The sequence below is a fragment of the Ovis aries genome, chromosome 8 (assembly GCF_016772045.2).
Source record: "Ovis aries strain OAR_USU_Benz2616 breed Rambouillet chromosome 8, ARS-UI_Ramb_v3.0, whole genome shotgun sequence".
Lineage (NCBI taxonomy): Eukaryota > Metazoa > Chordata > Mammalia > Artiodactyla > Bovidae > Ovis > Ovis aries.
This window is the reverse complement of record NC_056061.1, coordinates 86,207,610-86,226,153: the sequence shown is the minus strand read 5'-3', so window position 1 is coordinate 86,226,153 and position 18,544 is coordinate 86,207,610. Positions and strand designations below refer to the sequence as shown.

Genomic DNA, 18,544 nt, shown 5'->3' with positions numbered 1-18,544 from the left:
GCATGTGATCTCATATTTTATCTTTCCTTAGTATATTTTTTCTCAATGAGCATTCTTTAAAAAGACCAATTTTGCTTTTGAAAATGTTATTGTTTAAATTGCTTCAGCTGAGTCTGTGCATGTTTGTCCTTTATAGCTGGGTGACCTCGACTCATTAGAGCTCTCCTAATGAGGCCACTGTTTAATGTCCTGTCTATTTGTAGATCAGTGATATTTCTATAATTCTTTAGCAGCCAGGTCACCTTGCCTCCTAGTGGACCATCTCACACATGGATGTTAGTGCTCACAAACAGAAGGCATCACATAAAACAATGTAGATGAATAAACAATTACTCTCACTACTTAAATAATTCCTCTAATAAGTGGAAAGCATTATATCATTATATGCTTTATTTGTTTCATATTAAGGATTCTTATGAGGTGGTTTTTATATAATATGCAGTACAATGGCAACCGTAAATGGCCACTTCATGCTTTTGACTATGATACCTATACAAATTTCAGTATGGACAGCAGGAATGCACCTGATTAATTTTGAAAATATTGATATTTTGATGCATCTACTGTATACTAGACAGTGCATTTGATGACGTGAAAGTCAAAGTGTTAGTTGGTCAGTTGGTCCAACTCCTTGCCACCCCATGAACTGTAGCCTGCCAGGCTCCTCTGTCCATGGAATTCTCCAGGCAAGAATTCTGCAGTGGGTTGCCATTTCCTTCTCTAGGGGATCTTCCCAAATCAGGGATCGAACCCATGTCTCCTGTGTCTCCTGCACTGGCAGGCAGGTTTTTACCATCTGAGTGGGTATATATTACTTTCTAACATTATATTCTAAATGACATAAGAGAGAAAGATACAAAGTTCTGTAGGAACAGGAGGACAGGGTGTGGAGAGGACTAGAGTTGAGAGTAGGGAGAGAGAGAAGAATCAAAAGATCTCAAAACAATTCCTATTGGAAGTGGGTTTTTAGGGCTTCCCTGGTGTCTCAAATAAAGAATCCAGCTGCAGTGCAGAAGACTCAGGTTCTCCTGGGTCGCGTTGGGAGGATCTCCTGGAGAAGGGGATGGTTACCACCCACTTCAGTATTCTTGCCTGGAGGCTACAGTCCATGGGGTCACAAAGAACTGGACACAACCGAGTGACTAACACTCACACTTTAGGCATTTGTTAATGTGTGAGAATGGGTGTGCTTCCAAAGTGAGCAAAGACACACAATTAGAAAAGCACAAGAGAAGTTCTATAGCACAATCAGTTTGGCTAGAGAATGGGGTGCATGAAGGGAAACAGAAAGAAACTAAGTCAAGAACATAGTACACAGCCTGATACCTAATGGGACCCCTTGACTGTCGTGCCAAAGAATGGCACGTAGGCAGAAGCCAGATGGGAGTCCCTCCCTGAAAGATGCAAGTGTGCTAGGTCAGACTCATGAGCTGAAAGGTTTCGTCTCTCTAAAAACTAAGCTGTGTGTCCTGAGGCAGAAGGAAACAGAAGGTACACTTAATTGAGATATCAGAGAACAGAGTTTTGGGCTCGCAGAGCATGAAAAAAAATTAGAGGAGGGAATTCTGGAAGATAGAGACCTACAGATGAAGTAAACAAAAAAATCTGCATGGAAATTCTGCCTGAGCTGATCTCTAAGGATGACACACCTGAGAGAGATCCCAGTAGGCATGGAAACTGACCAGAAGTTGGAAGATGAAAGAACTTAGCCGGCTGTTCACCACAGGGAAGACAAAGTTTACAGTTTGTGTTTAGCAGGTTAACTGTCCATTAGAATTAGAACTGACACTCTTTAAAGGAAACAGAATCCAGAGTCTCCCCCATTTATTAGTCATGATGTCCATGGCAGAATTATAACATTCTAGCCTCTAAGCAACTATAGTGAAGAGAACGCCTCCATCACCACTAACCCGCAGGAGGCGTGCAGCCGATGTGAGAAACGGAAATTTAAGTCACTTACTGTTTTAAGCTTTTCATTTTGGAGACTGGTTGTTATTTCCTCATAACCTAGCCTTCTCTGATTGAAAAAAAATTAAAGATTCCCTCTATCATATTAAGAGAATTTCCTTCTATTCTTCAGTTCAGTTGAGTCGCTCAGTCATGTCCAACTCTTTGCGACCCCATGAATCGCAGCAAGCCAGGCCTCCCTGTCCATCACCATCTCCCGGAAGTTCACCCCAACTCATGTGCATCGAGTCGGTGATGCCATCCAGCCATCTCATCCTCTGTTGTCCCCCTCTCTTCCTGCCCCCAGTCCTTCCCAGCATCGGGGTCTTTTCCAATGAGTCAACTCTTCACATGAGGTGGCCAAAGTATTGGCGTTTCAGCCTCAGCATCAGTCCTTCCAATGAATACCCAGGACTGGTCTCCTTTAGGATGGACTGGTCGGATCTCCTTCTATTCTTAGTTTGTTTTAAAAATAGAAATGGGTGTTGAATTTTATCAAATGCTTTTTACCATCATTTGAGATGCTTGATTTTTACCCTTTAATACACAAATATAAACACCATTAACTGATTCTACTAATGTTAAGCCAATCTTATCTTCCTGAAATAAAACCAAGTTTGTCATGAGATACAAATAATTTTTACATATCAATAGATTCAGTTTGCTAGTAATTTTGTTGAGAAATTTTTCATTAATATTTATGAATGAGATTGTCGTGGAAGATTCCTTCTTGTAATTTCTTGTAATGTCCTTGTTGGTAGAAAGTGATGTTGCATCATAAAAGGATATAGAATCTAAATTCTCTGTTTTCATTATCTGGGAAAATTTGAGGAAGATTTAAACTATTTTTTCCATTAAGTCTTTGGCACAACTAACCAAGCCTTCTATTATCTCTGTATGAGGAATTTTAATCACAAATTTGATTTCTTCACTTGACATACTACCCTGTGTACTTTAACTTATTTTTTATTTTTCAGGTTTTAGTGTCAGTTTTGGTAAGTTACATATTCCAAAAACTTGACCATTTAATTGAAATTCCAAAGTTTTAGGGATAAAGTTGTTTATAATATACTATCAACATATCCTATCAATGTCTGTAGGGCCTAAATAACAATCCCTTTTTCACTTCTGACATTGGCTATTTTTGCCTTTTTTTTTCACTTTTTTATTGATTAACTTTTACAAGTGTTTATCAATTGTATAAATCATGTCAGGAAACCAATCAGTGTTTATTTAGTTTTAATGCTCTCACTTACATGACTGTATCCTATTTTAATCTTACTGTGCCTTTATACTAATATTTATTCTTCCTTTGACTTTCTTTTACTGTTCTCCCTGCCTGTCATTTATCGAGAGGGATACTTAATTTACTGTTTTCCTTGTTTATCTTTTTTTTATAACATGTTTAAAGCTACATATTTCCTTCTAATCCTATTTTACTATCTCATATGTGTTAAATATTTTAATACATTTTTGTAATATTTTAATGTAATATTTTTGTAAGTTTTTAATATGTAATTTATGTGATATTTTAATCATTATGCAGTTAGAATACTTAATAATTTCATTACAATTTCTTATCTGACTCATGGGGTATGTAAAAGTATGTGTCAATTTCAAAATATACGCGAATGTTTTAGTTATTGATTTAAAACAAAGGCTCTCTAACATACATTGCATTTGGTTCTATAACCTCCTTCGTATGCTTTCCATGGTTTGATATTTCTTGAGGTTTGTTTTACGGCGTGGGGTCTGGCTAATTTTTATAACTATTCTCTACGCGTCTAAAAAGTGTCGCTTGTGGCGGATGCGGCACGGGGCTTTGTAACGAAGGGAAGATGCTCAGGGGATCCAGATAGGATTCAGCTCCCCAGGTCCACCATTTTGCAGCTGTATGACATGGACATTTTTCTTACATTCCACATGCCTCAGTTCTGTCACCTGTGAAATGAGGATTATAGTAGCTAGACTGAATAATACGATTTGAATCCTATCTGGATAAACCAACTGCATTGAAGATGTGGTGTATACATACATGATAGAATATTATTCAGCCATAAAACAAATACAATTTTGACATTTGCCGAAACATGAATGGACCTAGAGGATATTGTGCTTAGTGAAACAAGTCAGAGAAAGACGTATACTGTATGTTAGCAGTTATCCATGGAACCTAAAAATAAAACAGAACAGTGAACATAACAAAGTGGAAACAAACTCGCAGATAAAGAGAACAAACCAGTGGTTAATAATGGGGAGAAGGAAGGCGGAGGGGTGAGACAGGTGTATTGTATTCAGAGAGACAAAGTACGTGTGTAAAATAAATAAGCTGCAAGGATATGCTGTACAGCATAGGGAATAAAGCTAACATTTTGTAACAACTTGAAATGGAGTATAACCTGTAAAAATACTGAATCACTATAGTGTATACCTGAAACCAAGATAAAATTGCAAGTCAGCTATAATTCAATACAAAATTTAAAACATATAAACCTAAAGTTAAATAGGGCTTCCCTGGTGTCTCAGCTGGTAAAGAATCTGCCTGCAATGCAGGAAACCCTGGTTCGATTCCTGGGTCGGGAAGACAACGCTGGAGAAGGGATAGGCTACCGACTCCAGTATTCTTGGGCTTCCCTGGTGGCTCAGATGGTAAAGAATCCAGCCTGCAATGCGGTAGACCTGGGTTCAATCCCTGGGTTTGGAAGATCCACTGGGTTGGGAAGTTAAATAGAAATAAGGTGAGACTTTAAAAAAATAGTATAAAACATAAAATACAGAAACCACTGGCTGGCAATAAACTAGAGAGAAAATATAAATGCATACTATTATCCTCATTTTATAGATGAAGCAACAATGTTACATGGAGGAAAGCAACTCACCTCAGGTCATGTGGCAACACGTGGCAGGTTTATAAGCTGCGCAGTCTGATTACATAGAAGCTACTCACAACTAGTACACCATCCTGTTGATCTATACCCAGGAGTGGGAAAGTCATAAAAGCTAGTAAAAAGGAAGTTAGTTGGTAACTGAATGAGGGGGGAAAGGATATAATGAGTTAGGAAGGAAAAAAATAGACACCCAAATCCTACAAATCTATAGTAAATATTCATGGAGAAATAAAAGAATGGGCATAATGTACTGATAAAAGAAGGGAACAAAATACTATTTAAAAAGAACAATGAGAATAAGGTAAAATTAGATAATTAACACATTATCCAATCATATTTCTGGGAGATAAAGTCAAGGAAATTCCCCAGGAAGTAGAACTAAGACACAGTTGGAAAATATGAGCAAAAGGCTAACAAAATGAGAGAATCAGCCCACAAGGTGCAATGTATTGTAGCAGGAATTACAGCAGAGAAGTAAGAGAGAGTGGAGGGAGAGCATCATTAAAGGAATAATACATGAAAAGCTTCTAGGGCTGGAAGACATATGTCTCTAAACCGAAACTTCCCAGGACAATGAATGAAAACACAGCCACATCAAAGCCTATCAACGTGAAATTTCACATTACCAGAGATGAAGAGCACAGCCAGGAAGCTCTCGGAGACTGTGGGGAATGAGCCACAGGCAAGAGGCTGGAAACAGGTGAAAATCAAGACTTTCAAAGCAGTGTGAGGACCCGGAAGGCAGCACAGACATGGCCTCAAAATTCTGGATGAAAACGATTTTCAGTGTGGCCAAACTAATAAGTGTGATGGTAGACTTTTCCGATAAGCAAGGGCTGAAAATATACACCTTTCACATACTCATAAGAAACTTTTGGAAGATGTGCATTTCAAAACATAAGGAGGAAAATAGGGCAAACAGCTATGCAAAAAAGAGGTCAAACAGGAAAGAGGAATAAGGAGAAGAGGCAGAAAGGGGGAGGGCATGAGGGGTAACTCCAGGGACAGAAAGGGAATTGATGAGTTGCCTGATGCTCTGAAAACGGGGAAAAGAACGTTCATTTCCTAGATCCTGAAGTATTTGGGGAAAAAAAAAATAGCAAGCAGGCTTCTCAGGTGGTACAGAGGTAAAGAATACACAGTCCAGTGCAGGAGATGCAAGTGACTAGGGTTTGATCCCTGGGTATACACAAAACAAGCAAACAAAATGAGAGGCAATGATCAATACTGAGGAAAATAAGTTGCCTAAGAGAAAAATGGAATCACAGAAATTGTGTGATTTGCAGTGGACGGTTGTTTGCTATTCAGTCGCTCAGTCGTGTCCAGCTCTTTGTGACCCGATGACTGCAGCACGCCAGGCTCCCCTGTCCTCCACAGTCTCCCAGAGTTTGCTCCAATTCATGTCCATTGAGTCAGTCATGCTATCCAACCATCTCATCCTCTGCCACCTCCTTCTCCTCCTGCCTTCAATCTTTCCCAGCATCAGTATCTTTTTCCAATGAGTTGGCTCTTTGCCATCAGGTGGCCAAAGTTTTGAAGCTTCAGCTTTAGTCTCAGTCCTTCCAACAAATATTCAGGGTTGATTTCCTTTAGGATTGACTCGTTTGACATCCTTGCAGTCCCAAAGGACTCTCAAGAGTCTTCTCCAAAACCATAGTTCAAAAGCAACTACGTCGTCATAAGAGTGAAACAATTGATTACTGATTTATACAAAACTTGCACAAAACGATATTGAAAGGCTTGAGGAAGAAAGAAGGCAAGTTTGGGTAAGAGAGGCAACGTCTTACCATTGTTCCATGTGTGATAGTCCCCTAAAGAACCATATTGTTGGAACAATCAGACAGTGGGAACTCTCTCTCAAAAGAAGTTTTCAAACCAAGGCTCTTTTCTTGTGATAAGTGATTATTTCTCCTGTGTATTTGTGATCATCACGGATTATTTGATTTTCCTTTTGTCATCTTCTTCTTATTATTATTATTTTTGCATGCTCCTTTGGCTTTTTTCAAACAGTTGTTGCCTTATTGACAGTGTTTCATTTTTCCCTTAGTACTTCATCTGATGAGCTTCCCTGGTGGCTCTGACGGTAAAGAATCTGCCTGCAATGCGGGAGACCTGGGTTCAATCCTTGAGCTGGAAATATCGCCTGGAGAAGGGCACGGCAACCCACTCCAGGATTCTTGCCTGGAGAATCCCATGGACAGAGAAGCCTGGCGGGCTACAGTCCATGGGGTCGCAAAGAGTCGGACCCGACTGAGCGACTAAGCATAGCACAGTACTTCATCTGATATATCACCTATTTTAATCTACTGATAGATACTTTTAGGGTCTAAAAATCAAACTTTATGCTTCTTTAATTAGTCACGTCATGAATGAAGCAGTTTTCCAGATTTATTACATATAAGAAAGTGATCATGCCTCTGTCTTCTATCAGCTCATTTCCCGACTTGCTCTCAAGCCCAGAGTCTTGCAGCAGGGTCTGAGGAGTTCCAGCATAACCTTGACCCCACAGCCTTGCCTTGACCCCACAGCAGCAGTCTCAACTGGGGGTTTGCTAGAGATGTAGCATCTCAGGTCCGCTTCACATCTACTGATTGTGGAACCTTCATTATCCTGGGGTCTGAAAACTACTCATGTGAGCAGTAAAGCCGGGAAGTGGTGCTTTAGAAGGTAGGCAGTCCCCTTGGTTTGGTAGAGATTGTACGTAGATTTTAGGGCCCAAGGTCAGGCCATGGAGGAAGGACTCTGACTCTCTCTCAATTAAGAGGCTTGCTCTTTTTCCGGAAGCACAAAATATCAGTCTAGCAGCTGATTATTCTTCCAGAACACGATGTCATCACACAGCCCAGAGGGTCATGTCAACAGCATCTTTATTGTGAATATTTTTATCAATGTAAATTCAACTTCTTTACACAGATGAAACTTTTCATTAAATTCTACTTTTCTAAAAAAAAATTAAAATAACTACTCCTGCCTTCTTTTTCCCCCCAATACAGCTTTTAATTTAAATGTTTAAGTGTTATTTGCTTTCATATGTAAAGAGAGCTTATATTCAGATTTTGTTTTCCACAAACCAATTTGAAATTTAATTTTCATGGCTGATGTATTTGCTTTCACATTTTAACTTTATTTTGTGCTTTTGGCTCTTAGCACCTCCTTGCCACCTACTCAATTTCCTTCTTTTAATGTATAGACTCTTTAAATATTTTTATCTTCTCCATTGACTCTGAAGGTTTGCACCCAAATTCTCTGGAATTTTTTTGTTGTTGTTGCCACATAATATACAAAATAATTATTTGACATTTCATGCAGTTTTGAAACTCTTTCCCATCAACTATTTAAACCTAACTCTACATTTAGTGACTCTTAATGCAACTTGCTTTTCAAACTGTGACATCCTCATTTCTGGATTCTTAACTTGGCTTTACTCTCAGTGTTACAGCACGTCCACGGTTACCTTTTGTATGAAGGTCAGGTGGGCATTACGCTCACTGAGTCCATCCGTCTTCTTCTCCTTTTTCTTAAACCAGTTTCCGTTCAGTTTATTACATCGCGCCTTTTCACGCAGATGAGCAAATGCACATATGTTATTTCTCTGCCAACTCTCACTGCTCTCTGGAATTTACTCTTACAAAAATCGCTTAGCCTGTGCTATTTGTTATTTCTTTGTGTGTACCATCTTCCCCCCCTCCAGATGTTTTTCTTTGTAATGAACCTTTTCTACCTGCAAAACAAGGGCCACTTTTTAGCTCTGAAAGCTCCTTTCCATCCCCCTCACCATCATCTCTTTCCCTGTTGTTTTGGTGACCCCCTGGGGACCTCCTGTAACTCTGAGCTCCTGCCGGTGTCCGCCGTTCTCCACTTTATGCTCGCTCCTCACGCTGCTTGTCATCCTTGTCCTTTCTAAGGGTGGTTCTCAAGGCGGTGGTCTCCGTGTACCGTTGCATGTTGTGCGGTTGATGACTTTCTGTGCCTCTGGGGAATGCTGATTCTGCTGTAATGTCTTCAGTTTTCCTTTTGCCACTCAGCGTTGGCTTATTCTCATGTGAGTCTGGCCTCATCTTGTGAATTTCTCCCTTATCTTTCTGAATCCTGAGGATGTCAAACACATTTGTACGAGTTTCTTCTGGGTCCTAGGCAAAATGCTGTTGAGGTATTATTTTTTCTTTTTCTGTGATAATTCATGTTTTCTTCCCTGTGGGTAGCAACTTGTTTTGAATGGCTCCCATGTGGCTGGGTTATTGTTACAGTTCTTGCTTTGGTCGAAGAGAGAGAGTTCTCAACCCCTGCAGGTTGGTCTTGGAGCCTCCTGGTCCCCCGGCTGCTAGGGGAATCCCCTTCCGCATTCACAAGGCAAAGTTTCCAGTGACTTCTTCCTGGGATTGCTCTGCTGGATTCGGATGGATTCATGTTCTCTTCACTGGATGGAGTGTACGGAAGTCTACAGTGCAGTCTGGATTGCTCAGAGGGTCCCTCCCACTTCCTCCTTGCCTCCGACGTTTTGATGTTGCTTTAGCAATCAATGCTCCATCGCAACACCGAATAGTCTATACTGGGGATTTTTTGTACTTTTTGACCCAGAATAACTCAAGAAGGTAGAAAAGAGACAGTGGGAGGTGGAAGGGGAACACCATAGTGATGCCCTAAAGCCTCATAAAGGGAGCAAGGTATTAAATGAATGTCCACCGTTCCCGTCATTACTTGATGACCCCACTTGGGGTCTTGAGCCAAGGAGAAAAGAAGACAGTGAAATGTCTTCTTATCCCTTTTTTATATCAGAAATTGTAGAGACACTGAATGTGACCATTTCTCTTTATAGTTATCAATCTTTTATTTAGTTGAAATAAACCCGAGATTCTAGAAATACATAGGCAGTTAATCCCATTTACAGCTTCACACGGAGTTTATATATTTTGCTTTGCCTTCAAAAATATTCATTATCTCTGAATTAGAATTCAAGAAAAGCTGTTAAAGAACTTCTAGCTGATGGTGGTGGTAAGGTTAACTTTTGCCCTGGAATGAGTCCAAATCTTCCTAGTAGTGTGGTCTGAAAATAAGGTACATACGGCCGTGATAAGTTACACCAGTTACGTGCATCAGCCTGCCTCTGGTTCAACCTGAAGCATGTAGCTTACAAACGCAAGGGCTTTTCACACTGCGCTGGAACCGTGCATGACCTCGCATAGTTAGTCACTGTTCTTTGCTGAGAGAAGTTTGCCTTTCAGTGAAGCAGACAAATTGAGAAGAAGCAAGTTGAGTGAGATTCCAGGGTAAGTGTATAGTAGCAGAAGCCCAGGATGGCAAACAAGGATATCTCCCGAGAGAGATTTTCATTGCTTCTGGAACCTTAAATGATCAAATCCATGCATATTAATAGTTACATGCTATTGATGTTTGGTGGCTAACTTGTGTCTAACTGCTTGCAACCCCATAGACTGTAAGCGCGCCGGACTGGAACAAGTTGCCATTTCCACCTCGAGGGGTCTTCCCGACCCAGGGATGGAATCCGAGTCTCACGCGAACCTGAGTCTCACGCGAACCTGAGTCTTGCGCGTGTTGGCAGGTGGATTCTCTACCACCGAAAGTGACCATTCCCTGACAGGTCACGTTTACTGCGTTCTTCATGTTCTCACTCATCAGTAAATGACCTCTAGGGTGTGGTCATGTACTTAGAACACATCTCTTCTCTCTTAACTCACTGAAGTATTTTCAAAACACTTAGATGAAGTAAGATTGAAAATCCTTTCACCTTGCCCTGCAATATGCTATTTTGGGATGTTTTATTTGCAAATGGTATAATCAAAGTATTACTTAGAAACTCTCTTTCTGCCCTTCAGCGTTTTCATCACGCCTAGGAGGGGGAGACTGCTGAGGAGGCAGAGATCCCAACGTGAAAAGCTTATTGTCAAGAAAAGAACAGATTTTGGAAATTGCGGCCGTTCTGATGGGTGCAGGAGAAAAGGATAATGCACTTTCAAGATAGTTCCTGGGTAGAATGTTCTGGGCCTTTTGTGTTTATCAATAAAACTGGTACATCATTTTCAGAAGATGTAGCATTTCAACTAGGATTTAATATATTTAAACATCATGACTTGTTGGAAAGAATAAATCACTCCTGGAAAAGGTTTCAATATAACTCAGGATTATATATCCTTCCAGAAGGCCTTTAAAGATCAGCCCCTTCACTCAGCTGATGCATGGGTGGAAACGAAAATTGGTTTTTAATAAAGTTGGCTCAGACAGTAAAGAATCTGCCTGCAATGTGGGAGACTGTGTTCAATCCCTGGACTGGGAAGATCCCCTGGAGAAGGGAATGGCAACCCACTCCAGTATTCTTGCCTGAAGAATCCCATGGACAGAGGAGCCTGGTGGGCTACAGTCCACAGGGCTGCAAACAGTCAGATGTAACAGAGTGACTAACACTTTCTTCTTTCACAGCAGGCCGCACTGCCCTCTTATTTGGCTTCACTTTCTATGTCTTGGTGGAAATTGGGAGTGGTCAGTCACGGATCTCTTAGAGAAAGACATGAGAGCAAGTTTTTAAGCTGACTTGATTTAAGCAGTGATGGAAGTGCTGTCCCAAAATAGGGAATTCTGATGCCACTTTGAATTGAAGTCGCTCAGTTGTGTCTGACTCTCTGCAACCCCATAGACTGTAGCCCACCAGGCTCCTCTGTCCATGGGATTTTCCAGGCAATAGTACTGGAGTGGATTGCCATTTCCTTCTCCAGCGGATCTTCCCAACCCAGGGATCGAACCCGGGTCTCCCGCATGGTAGACAGATGCTTTTACCGTCTGAGCCACGAGGGTAAAATCAATAAAACAGTGGCCACAGGTCAGATTAAGTTATCTAGACTGTGGGGAATAAACGCTCCCGTCCTGAGCTATCTTGTTCTTGTTTCTGTCAAACCCCACGGCAAGACCTACCCCTGAGACGGTGAGTTGGGGGGTGGGGCGTGGGGTGGTGGTGCCCCTTATCCAGGAGACCAGGCAGGCGTCCTGCCCATCACCCTAGGCAGTGGTCCATCCTGGAGCCGCGAGTGAGTGGAACTAGGGATGGGGAAGCAAGACTTGCTCATTCCGTGTGCCATGGGGCAGCCAGGCCCAGATCCAGTGGGTGAAATGCCTGGGGCCGCCCTGGCTGGGAAGGGGTGGGCTTTCCTCTGCCCCTGAGCTGCTCAGGGGCGCTGACCCCTGCTTTTACTCAGCAGCACTGACAAAAGCGGGAGCATCCGCAGTAGGGCAGGTGGGCAGCCGTGGGGCAGGCAGAGTCTGGGGGCCTTCGGGGGCCGGGCCCGGCCACTGGGACTGGAGGAGCCCTGATGGGACATGTTAGGACATCTGGAGTTTCTGGCCCCGAAAGTCGGTTTATAAAAATTTCTGCAAAACCTGGGGATAAACCCTCAGTCTGTTGGGTCTTATTGCTTAATTAGCGAGTTGTCAGGAAGTGGCAGCATATAAACTGAGTGATGCTGTTTTCACCTGTTCACTTACTTTTTATCGGGATAATGAGCTGTGGAATGACAGGAAGAATCTTGTTCCCTCCGTGTTCCAGCATGTCGTGGATTCCTTGCCGAGCAAAAAACTCATAGGGAAATGTCATTTCACAGAGCCCATCAAAAAACAGAGGCAGATAATGATGGTAATCCAGCTTCTCAATTTCTACCTGAAAGGAGAGAGAGAGAAAAAAAATGTCATGTGAAAACAAGAGTAAGGCAAAGCGTGGCTGAGCCAACTGAGAAGCTGTCACCAACTTAGGAGAAGTAAGGTCTTCAGAACTTCAGGAAGATTTTCTTAACCAGCTCATCTAATGACCGGAAGTATACTGCCATGTCTTTAATCTAGAAATGAGGTTAAAATCATCACTATTTAAATCTTACCAGATTAAAATCATCATCTACATTGGGAGCATTTTAGTATTTTGTGGGGGAGGGGGGTCCTAGATTAATTTTTTTTTACCACTTGGCACAAAGGCAATACTGAAAAGGGGTTCAAGAAACCCATGGTATGTATACTGAAAAGATTTAAAATGGGGGAAAAAAACAGCTGAGAAGAAAGAGATTAGCATTTGAATTTCCAAAAACAAGAATCTAATTGCACATTAATATATCTTATGATATATGTCTTTTCAGGACCTGGCAAATATGAAAGTGAAGGGTAAAATATGATCCCATGGACGTCTCCTGGAGCTGGGTGTCAAGAAGAATGTTGGGGCCCTCAAGAAAAAAATGGGAAAGACAGACATTAGGCTGAACTTAAATAGGCCATTGACACATGAAAATTAAAATATTCCAAATCTCTCCTCTGTTTCTTCTGGGGGCAGAGATATATCTCTTTTCCACCTCTATATACTTCACTCTCAATAATGTCTACATGACCTCCTGTCCAGACCTTTGCAGTTGTATCAAGCACCAAAAGGAATGGGAACAAAAATTCCAGAAGAGAGAAATGAGATGGTACGCTGGGAGCCGTTCACGCGTAGATTTGATCTAGCCCAGACTCTCTACTGGGTGGCATAGCCATGACCTGACTTAGTACCGCAGGTGACAGACTGGGTGGTGAGATCACGGATGGACAGAAGGCAATAGACTAGGGTTGTGGGTGTCACGCGCCTTCAGGCAAAGGATGCACTGTTCCCAGGAAGACGTGCAAATTTCCCCGGTTTTCAAGTCCTCACGAAAGCACCCAGCTTCCAATTATCACCGTAAGTAAGTGAGGATTCCATCAGGACCTCAGAGAAACCCTTTTACGTTAGGAAGTTTTCAGAGCCTCCACTTCTTGCCCAGAATTCTGGAGTGTCTATCCTGCCTGCCCCTGGTGTGAATAACAGATAATAACTCCTCCACGCTTCTGAGTGCTTACCATGAGTTTGGGTGAATCAAATGTCCTAAAATTCCCCAAGTGGGAGGTCTGTCTCCAGACTGCTCGTGAATTACCAGCTAACTAAGGAAGTAAGCACTCAAGATTTGAATGTTCATGTCCTTTTGGAAGTAGGGCTTGGAAAATAAATCCTAAATGGAGGTATATATAGATATAAATTTTACTTTGTATTGCTTGGATGATTGTAAAATTTGCTTTATTCATAGTATAAGTTTATGAAGTTTATATTTAATACTAAACTTCTCAAGGATTTTTGTGTATTTGAAAACATTTTAGAGTGCTATTTTTCACAATTTAAAAAAATCAATGCATCATTCAGCTCCAAAAAGTACAGTGTGGTTGTCTACGGTTTTACCTTCTAACCTAATTTTATAATGTGTCTCCTGTACTATATTTTTTAATTTTTTGCTAAATCTTTTTAAACCCATTGTTGCTTTTTACATATGTCTCTTATAAAAGAGCAAATCATTACATTTTGTACTTTAATATGAGCTAAGATTTTGTATTTTAATATATGTCTGGTTAATGTCTGTCATCTTAATTTTTGATCTCTGAATATTACTTTTCGCTTACTTTTTCCTTTCAAATTTGTAGTTTTGTTATATGGATTGTTTTATTTACATTTTGGTGTGTGATGTCTTTAAAGACAAAATAGCCTGTATAAATATTTCATTGCAACTATGTTAGAGCTTTCTCTAACATTTAAAAAATGTATGTATCTTATTGAAGTAAGTTAAAAATATCCTACTAAGATAACTGACATGCCCATTTTTCCTTGGAATTTTGTTGATTTCTTTTTTTTTTTTGGTATGATTTGGAGCAACGACTCCAACATCAACAATAGCACCAATGAAAATGTCATTTTACGGTACCAGACACTACTGTGACTACTTATGTGTATTAGTTCACTTAATCCTCATAACAGCTCTAAGTACGTACATGCTCTGGCGCTCAGTCATGTCTGACTCTTTGCGATCCCCTGGGCTGTAGCCCTCCAGGCTCCTCTGTCCATGGGATTCTCAAGGCAAGAATACTGGACTGAGTAGCCACTTCCTCCTCCAGGGGATCTGCCTGACCCAGGGACCGAACTTGTCTCCCCTGTCTCCTGCACTGGAAGGTCAATTTTTCACCACTGAGCTGGCTGGGAGGACCAACAGCTCTAAGAGGTAGGTATTATTGACATCTCAATTTTCAATATGAGGAAACTGAGGCACAGAGAGGTTTAATAACTTGCCTAAGGTTTGCAGCTAGTTAGTGATAGAACTGGGCTCCAAACCCAAGCAGGCTGGCTGCAGGGCAAGATACTACTTCTTAGGCCTTTTGTTAAGAGTATCGAAGTTCAGCATTACTATAATCTCCCTTTATCCTCTTGTCTCTGTCTTCTTTATCATTATTAATGCAGTTTGTCTTAGTCTAATTGAATAATAATTTTGCTATCACTAGTTTATCTACTATACCTTTTTCTATCCTTTTGCTTTCTTCCTCCTGTGATTTATATAACATGTAGCATTATATATATATATTATATATATATATGGGGGTTGACGATAAGCTTTTATTTTTATCCTATTTAAATTTTTTATTGGAGCACACTTGCCTCACCATGCTGCGTTAGTTTATACTGTGCAGCAAAGTGAATCAGCCTCACATATACATGTACCCCCTCTTTTTTGGAGTTCCTTCCCATTTAAGTCACCATCGAGCTGCAGAGAGCAATGAGAAGAAGTCCCTGTATTTTAAGAGTATCTTTTCTAAGTACCTCATAGCTGGATGTGTTTTTTTCCTCTCCTGTTTTACATCGCATATTCAAATGACGGATTCCAAGAATGCACATGATTTCAAAAGTTTTAAAAAAGAAAGAAAAGCAAAGGGAGAAGCAATACGGGAAGGAAAAGAAAAGAGAGCGCTTGAAAGGCAGCAACACTGAGTGAAGGACTGCGAGAGATTGAGGAAGAAAAAAAGAGGACCTCCACGTCTTTACCTCCTCCTAGCACAGATGGTATAATCTGCCTGCAACGCGGGAGACCTGGGTTCGATCCCCGGGTCAGGAAGATCCCCTGGAGAAGGAAATGGCACCCCACTCCAGTGTTCTTGCCTGGAGAATCCCATGGACGGAGGAACCTGGCGGGCTACAGCCCACGGGGTCGCAAAGAGTCGGACACGACTGAGCAACTTCACTTTTGAGCACATTGACCACAGCAGTTCTTTCATATCAGAAATTCTCGTCTTGGAAGTTCTTCTTCCGGCCTGTTTATCAATTATTTGGCATGTCTATTTCACTAAGATCTATTGTCTTAATAATGGAATAACAACTTGCCATCATATTTTGAGGATGGAAACTTCTTAAAACTCTAGACATGTTGCTACTTGCCACAGGGTAATTTTTTACACATAACTTTCTTTCCTGTTTACATATCCTCCAAGGTTTCTTCTTTATCATTATAACATTGTTTCAGTTGATGAAGTTGGCCTAGGCCTTAGGAACATTCTTACATTCCATTTGCAATCAGGAACTCTGTGTGTATTTGTTTTGTTTTGAATGATCTATCTGAAATGATGTATCTGACTTGGCTCTACTGTATTTTTCTTTTTATCCGAAGAGTTCCTTCTCATTACCACATGATTTTCACAGTTTTCCACAATAAAGGTGTCTGTGCTTCTTTACCCTCCTTCTCGCTTTAACCCACTACCCTATGGCTTCGCTGCTCTCACTTCTACCCAGGTCCCTGGTGACCTTCACTCTGCCCACTGCTCCGGCCCCTTTGCGGCTCTCATCAGCATGGCACAGTTGATCTAGTGACGATGCCTTCCCCAGGCCTCCTGACAGCGTGCTCCTATCACTGCGGTTCATCCTTGATCTCCCTCCTTCAAATTCTGCATCCAATCCATCAGAAGGTAGATGGATACTCTCTCCAAACATATGCTTAGTTCACTCACTTCTCCACCGTTTCATTTACTACCCGCTTAGCCTAAGCCCCCAACCTTCCTTACCTGGATTACTGCAACAGCCTCTAACTAATCTCCTCTTTGGGCTTTTCCTTCCTGCTTCCTTTCTCTGCACATTTGTGTCTTGACCTGCTGTGGCCCCTGACCAAGGTCCCGCCAGGGCCTCCCTGACCGGTTGTTCCCGTCCCTCCACATCGCCCTTCTGCAGCGCTGTTCCCTGGACAGATGGTGACTTTTCTTTCCCCTCTCCTTCCTCCTTAGAGACGCTCTCTGAATGCACCCTTCCTTTCCTTTCCAGACCTCTCAGTCGCTGACCACTCCCTTTCATCCAGACTTCAGTCTACCGAGGCCCTCTCACCACTGCCTACTGCTCTGTTTGATTTTCTCTGGGGCTCTTATCATTTATTTATCGCAGTTTCTTAAGTTCCGTTGTGTGGGGAGCTTGTCATTGCCTAGAAGGGTGTTTGGCACATAATGGGTGAATACTCAGTAAGCATGTGTTTGAATTTTAATTCTGACCTTTTGAATCTGTCCTCTGGGTTAACTCCTTGAGAAGCGTACTCAGCTGCAGAACAAAGGCTAGGTGACGAATGACCATATCTGGAGCCGAGGGTGGGAACCACGGCAGAGTGCACGGAGGCGCTGGTGTCAAACGTAGACTGTGCCACGAGGAAGCATGTACATTTCTATACCCTTAGGCACCCTACAAATAAAATGCCATGTTTTCTCCATTAAGGCTGCAGCGATTATTTATATTTCAGGAACTTTGTGAGTATTTTAATAGACAATCAGCACAGGCTTCTTGATGCTTCTGTTTACCCTCATTTCACCAGAAATCATTCAGGGTTTAATAATGTGCTGTTCTGTTTACCTTTAAAACTTCAGAAGGAAAAGTTTCTGTTTTTCACAGTATTATCAAAAACAAACATATTAATGTGGCTCTATAATTAATATGTTGGAATAACACAAGGTCATCTTTCTAAAATATCTAGACGTTGAGAATAATGCAAGATTAAAACAAACTAGACATAAATTAGTAGATCTCTTATTTATCTTTGCATGCATATTTGCCACGTGACAACTACTATCCTTTAGAGGCCTTTTAAGTTGCTGGCTTCTTTTATTCATTTAAACTTACAAAAGATCATTTTTACCGTTCGTGTAGCAGTAAACCTTTTTCAGTTATATAAATTAGTTTTCTTTTAAGATAACTTCTTCATAACAGATAAATTATAATTTATGTTTCTTTACTATTACTGTAAAAATAGTAACTTTCAAACTACTATAAAATTTGGGAATTTTTCTTCAAAGTTTATGCAAGAACTCCAGAATTCAAAGAAAGCTGTTTGAAATGAGACAAAGAACAAGGGCTGTTTTGAACATATCAGATAAAATTTCATGGTAAAATACTGATTGATGACAGCTTGGATATGAAGTCTAAAATTATCAAGTATTTTACTCACAGAACTTCTCTCTTTTAAATTTATGTCTTATAACTTTTTAAAGATCACGTAGGACCTACAAGTTGATCTCTAAATCTTACAGTGACCTTTAGTCAAAAGCAATACAATTCTAACTTCACCTCTTCTATCAAACATGCTTTTTTTTAATCCCTATAGCAAATATGCAAGGAAGTAACGCTGCACTGAAGGATCAGAAAACCAATGAGGTTATGAGTCTCACTTTTAAAAAAAACTCAAATAAAAAACTTACTCTTACACTTGCAATACCCTTGCTTCAATTAGCAAATGAAGTATCATTAATAGTATCTGTTATTAGGAGTCCTATGGTAATAACCAAGAATCTTGCTTAGAATCACAAAAATCTGAAAAGGTGCACTTATCTATTAATGTATTATGACCTCATCTAGACTTCTGATGACATTT

General features: G+C 40.8%; 1 protein-coding gene across 2 annotated transcripts in view; it reads right to left on the bottom strand.

The window, feature by feature from the left end:
• PACRG (parkin coregulated) overlaps positions 1-18,544 on the bottom strand; it is a 536,203-nt gene that overhangs the window by 248,276 nt on the left and 269,383 nt on the right. For both annotated transcript variants that reach the window (XM_004011445.5, XM_012183225.4), the window contains exon 3: positions 12,327-12,498. In XM_004011445.5, coding sequence (XP_004011494.2) covers positions 12,327-12,498 — 172 coding nt within the window. The remainder of the gene's footprint in view (positions 1-12,326; positions 12,499-18,544) is intronic.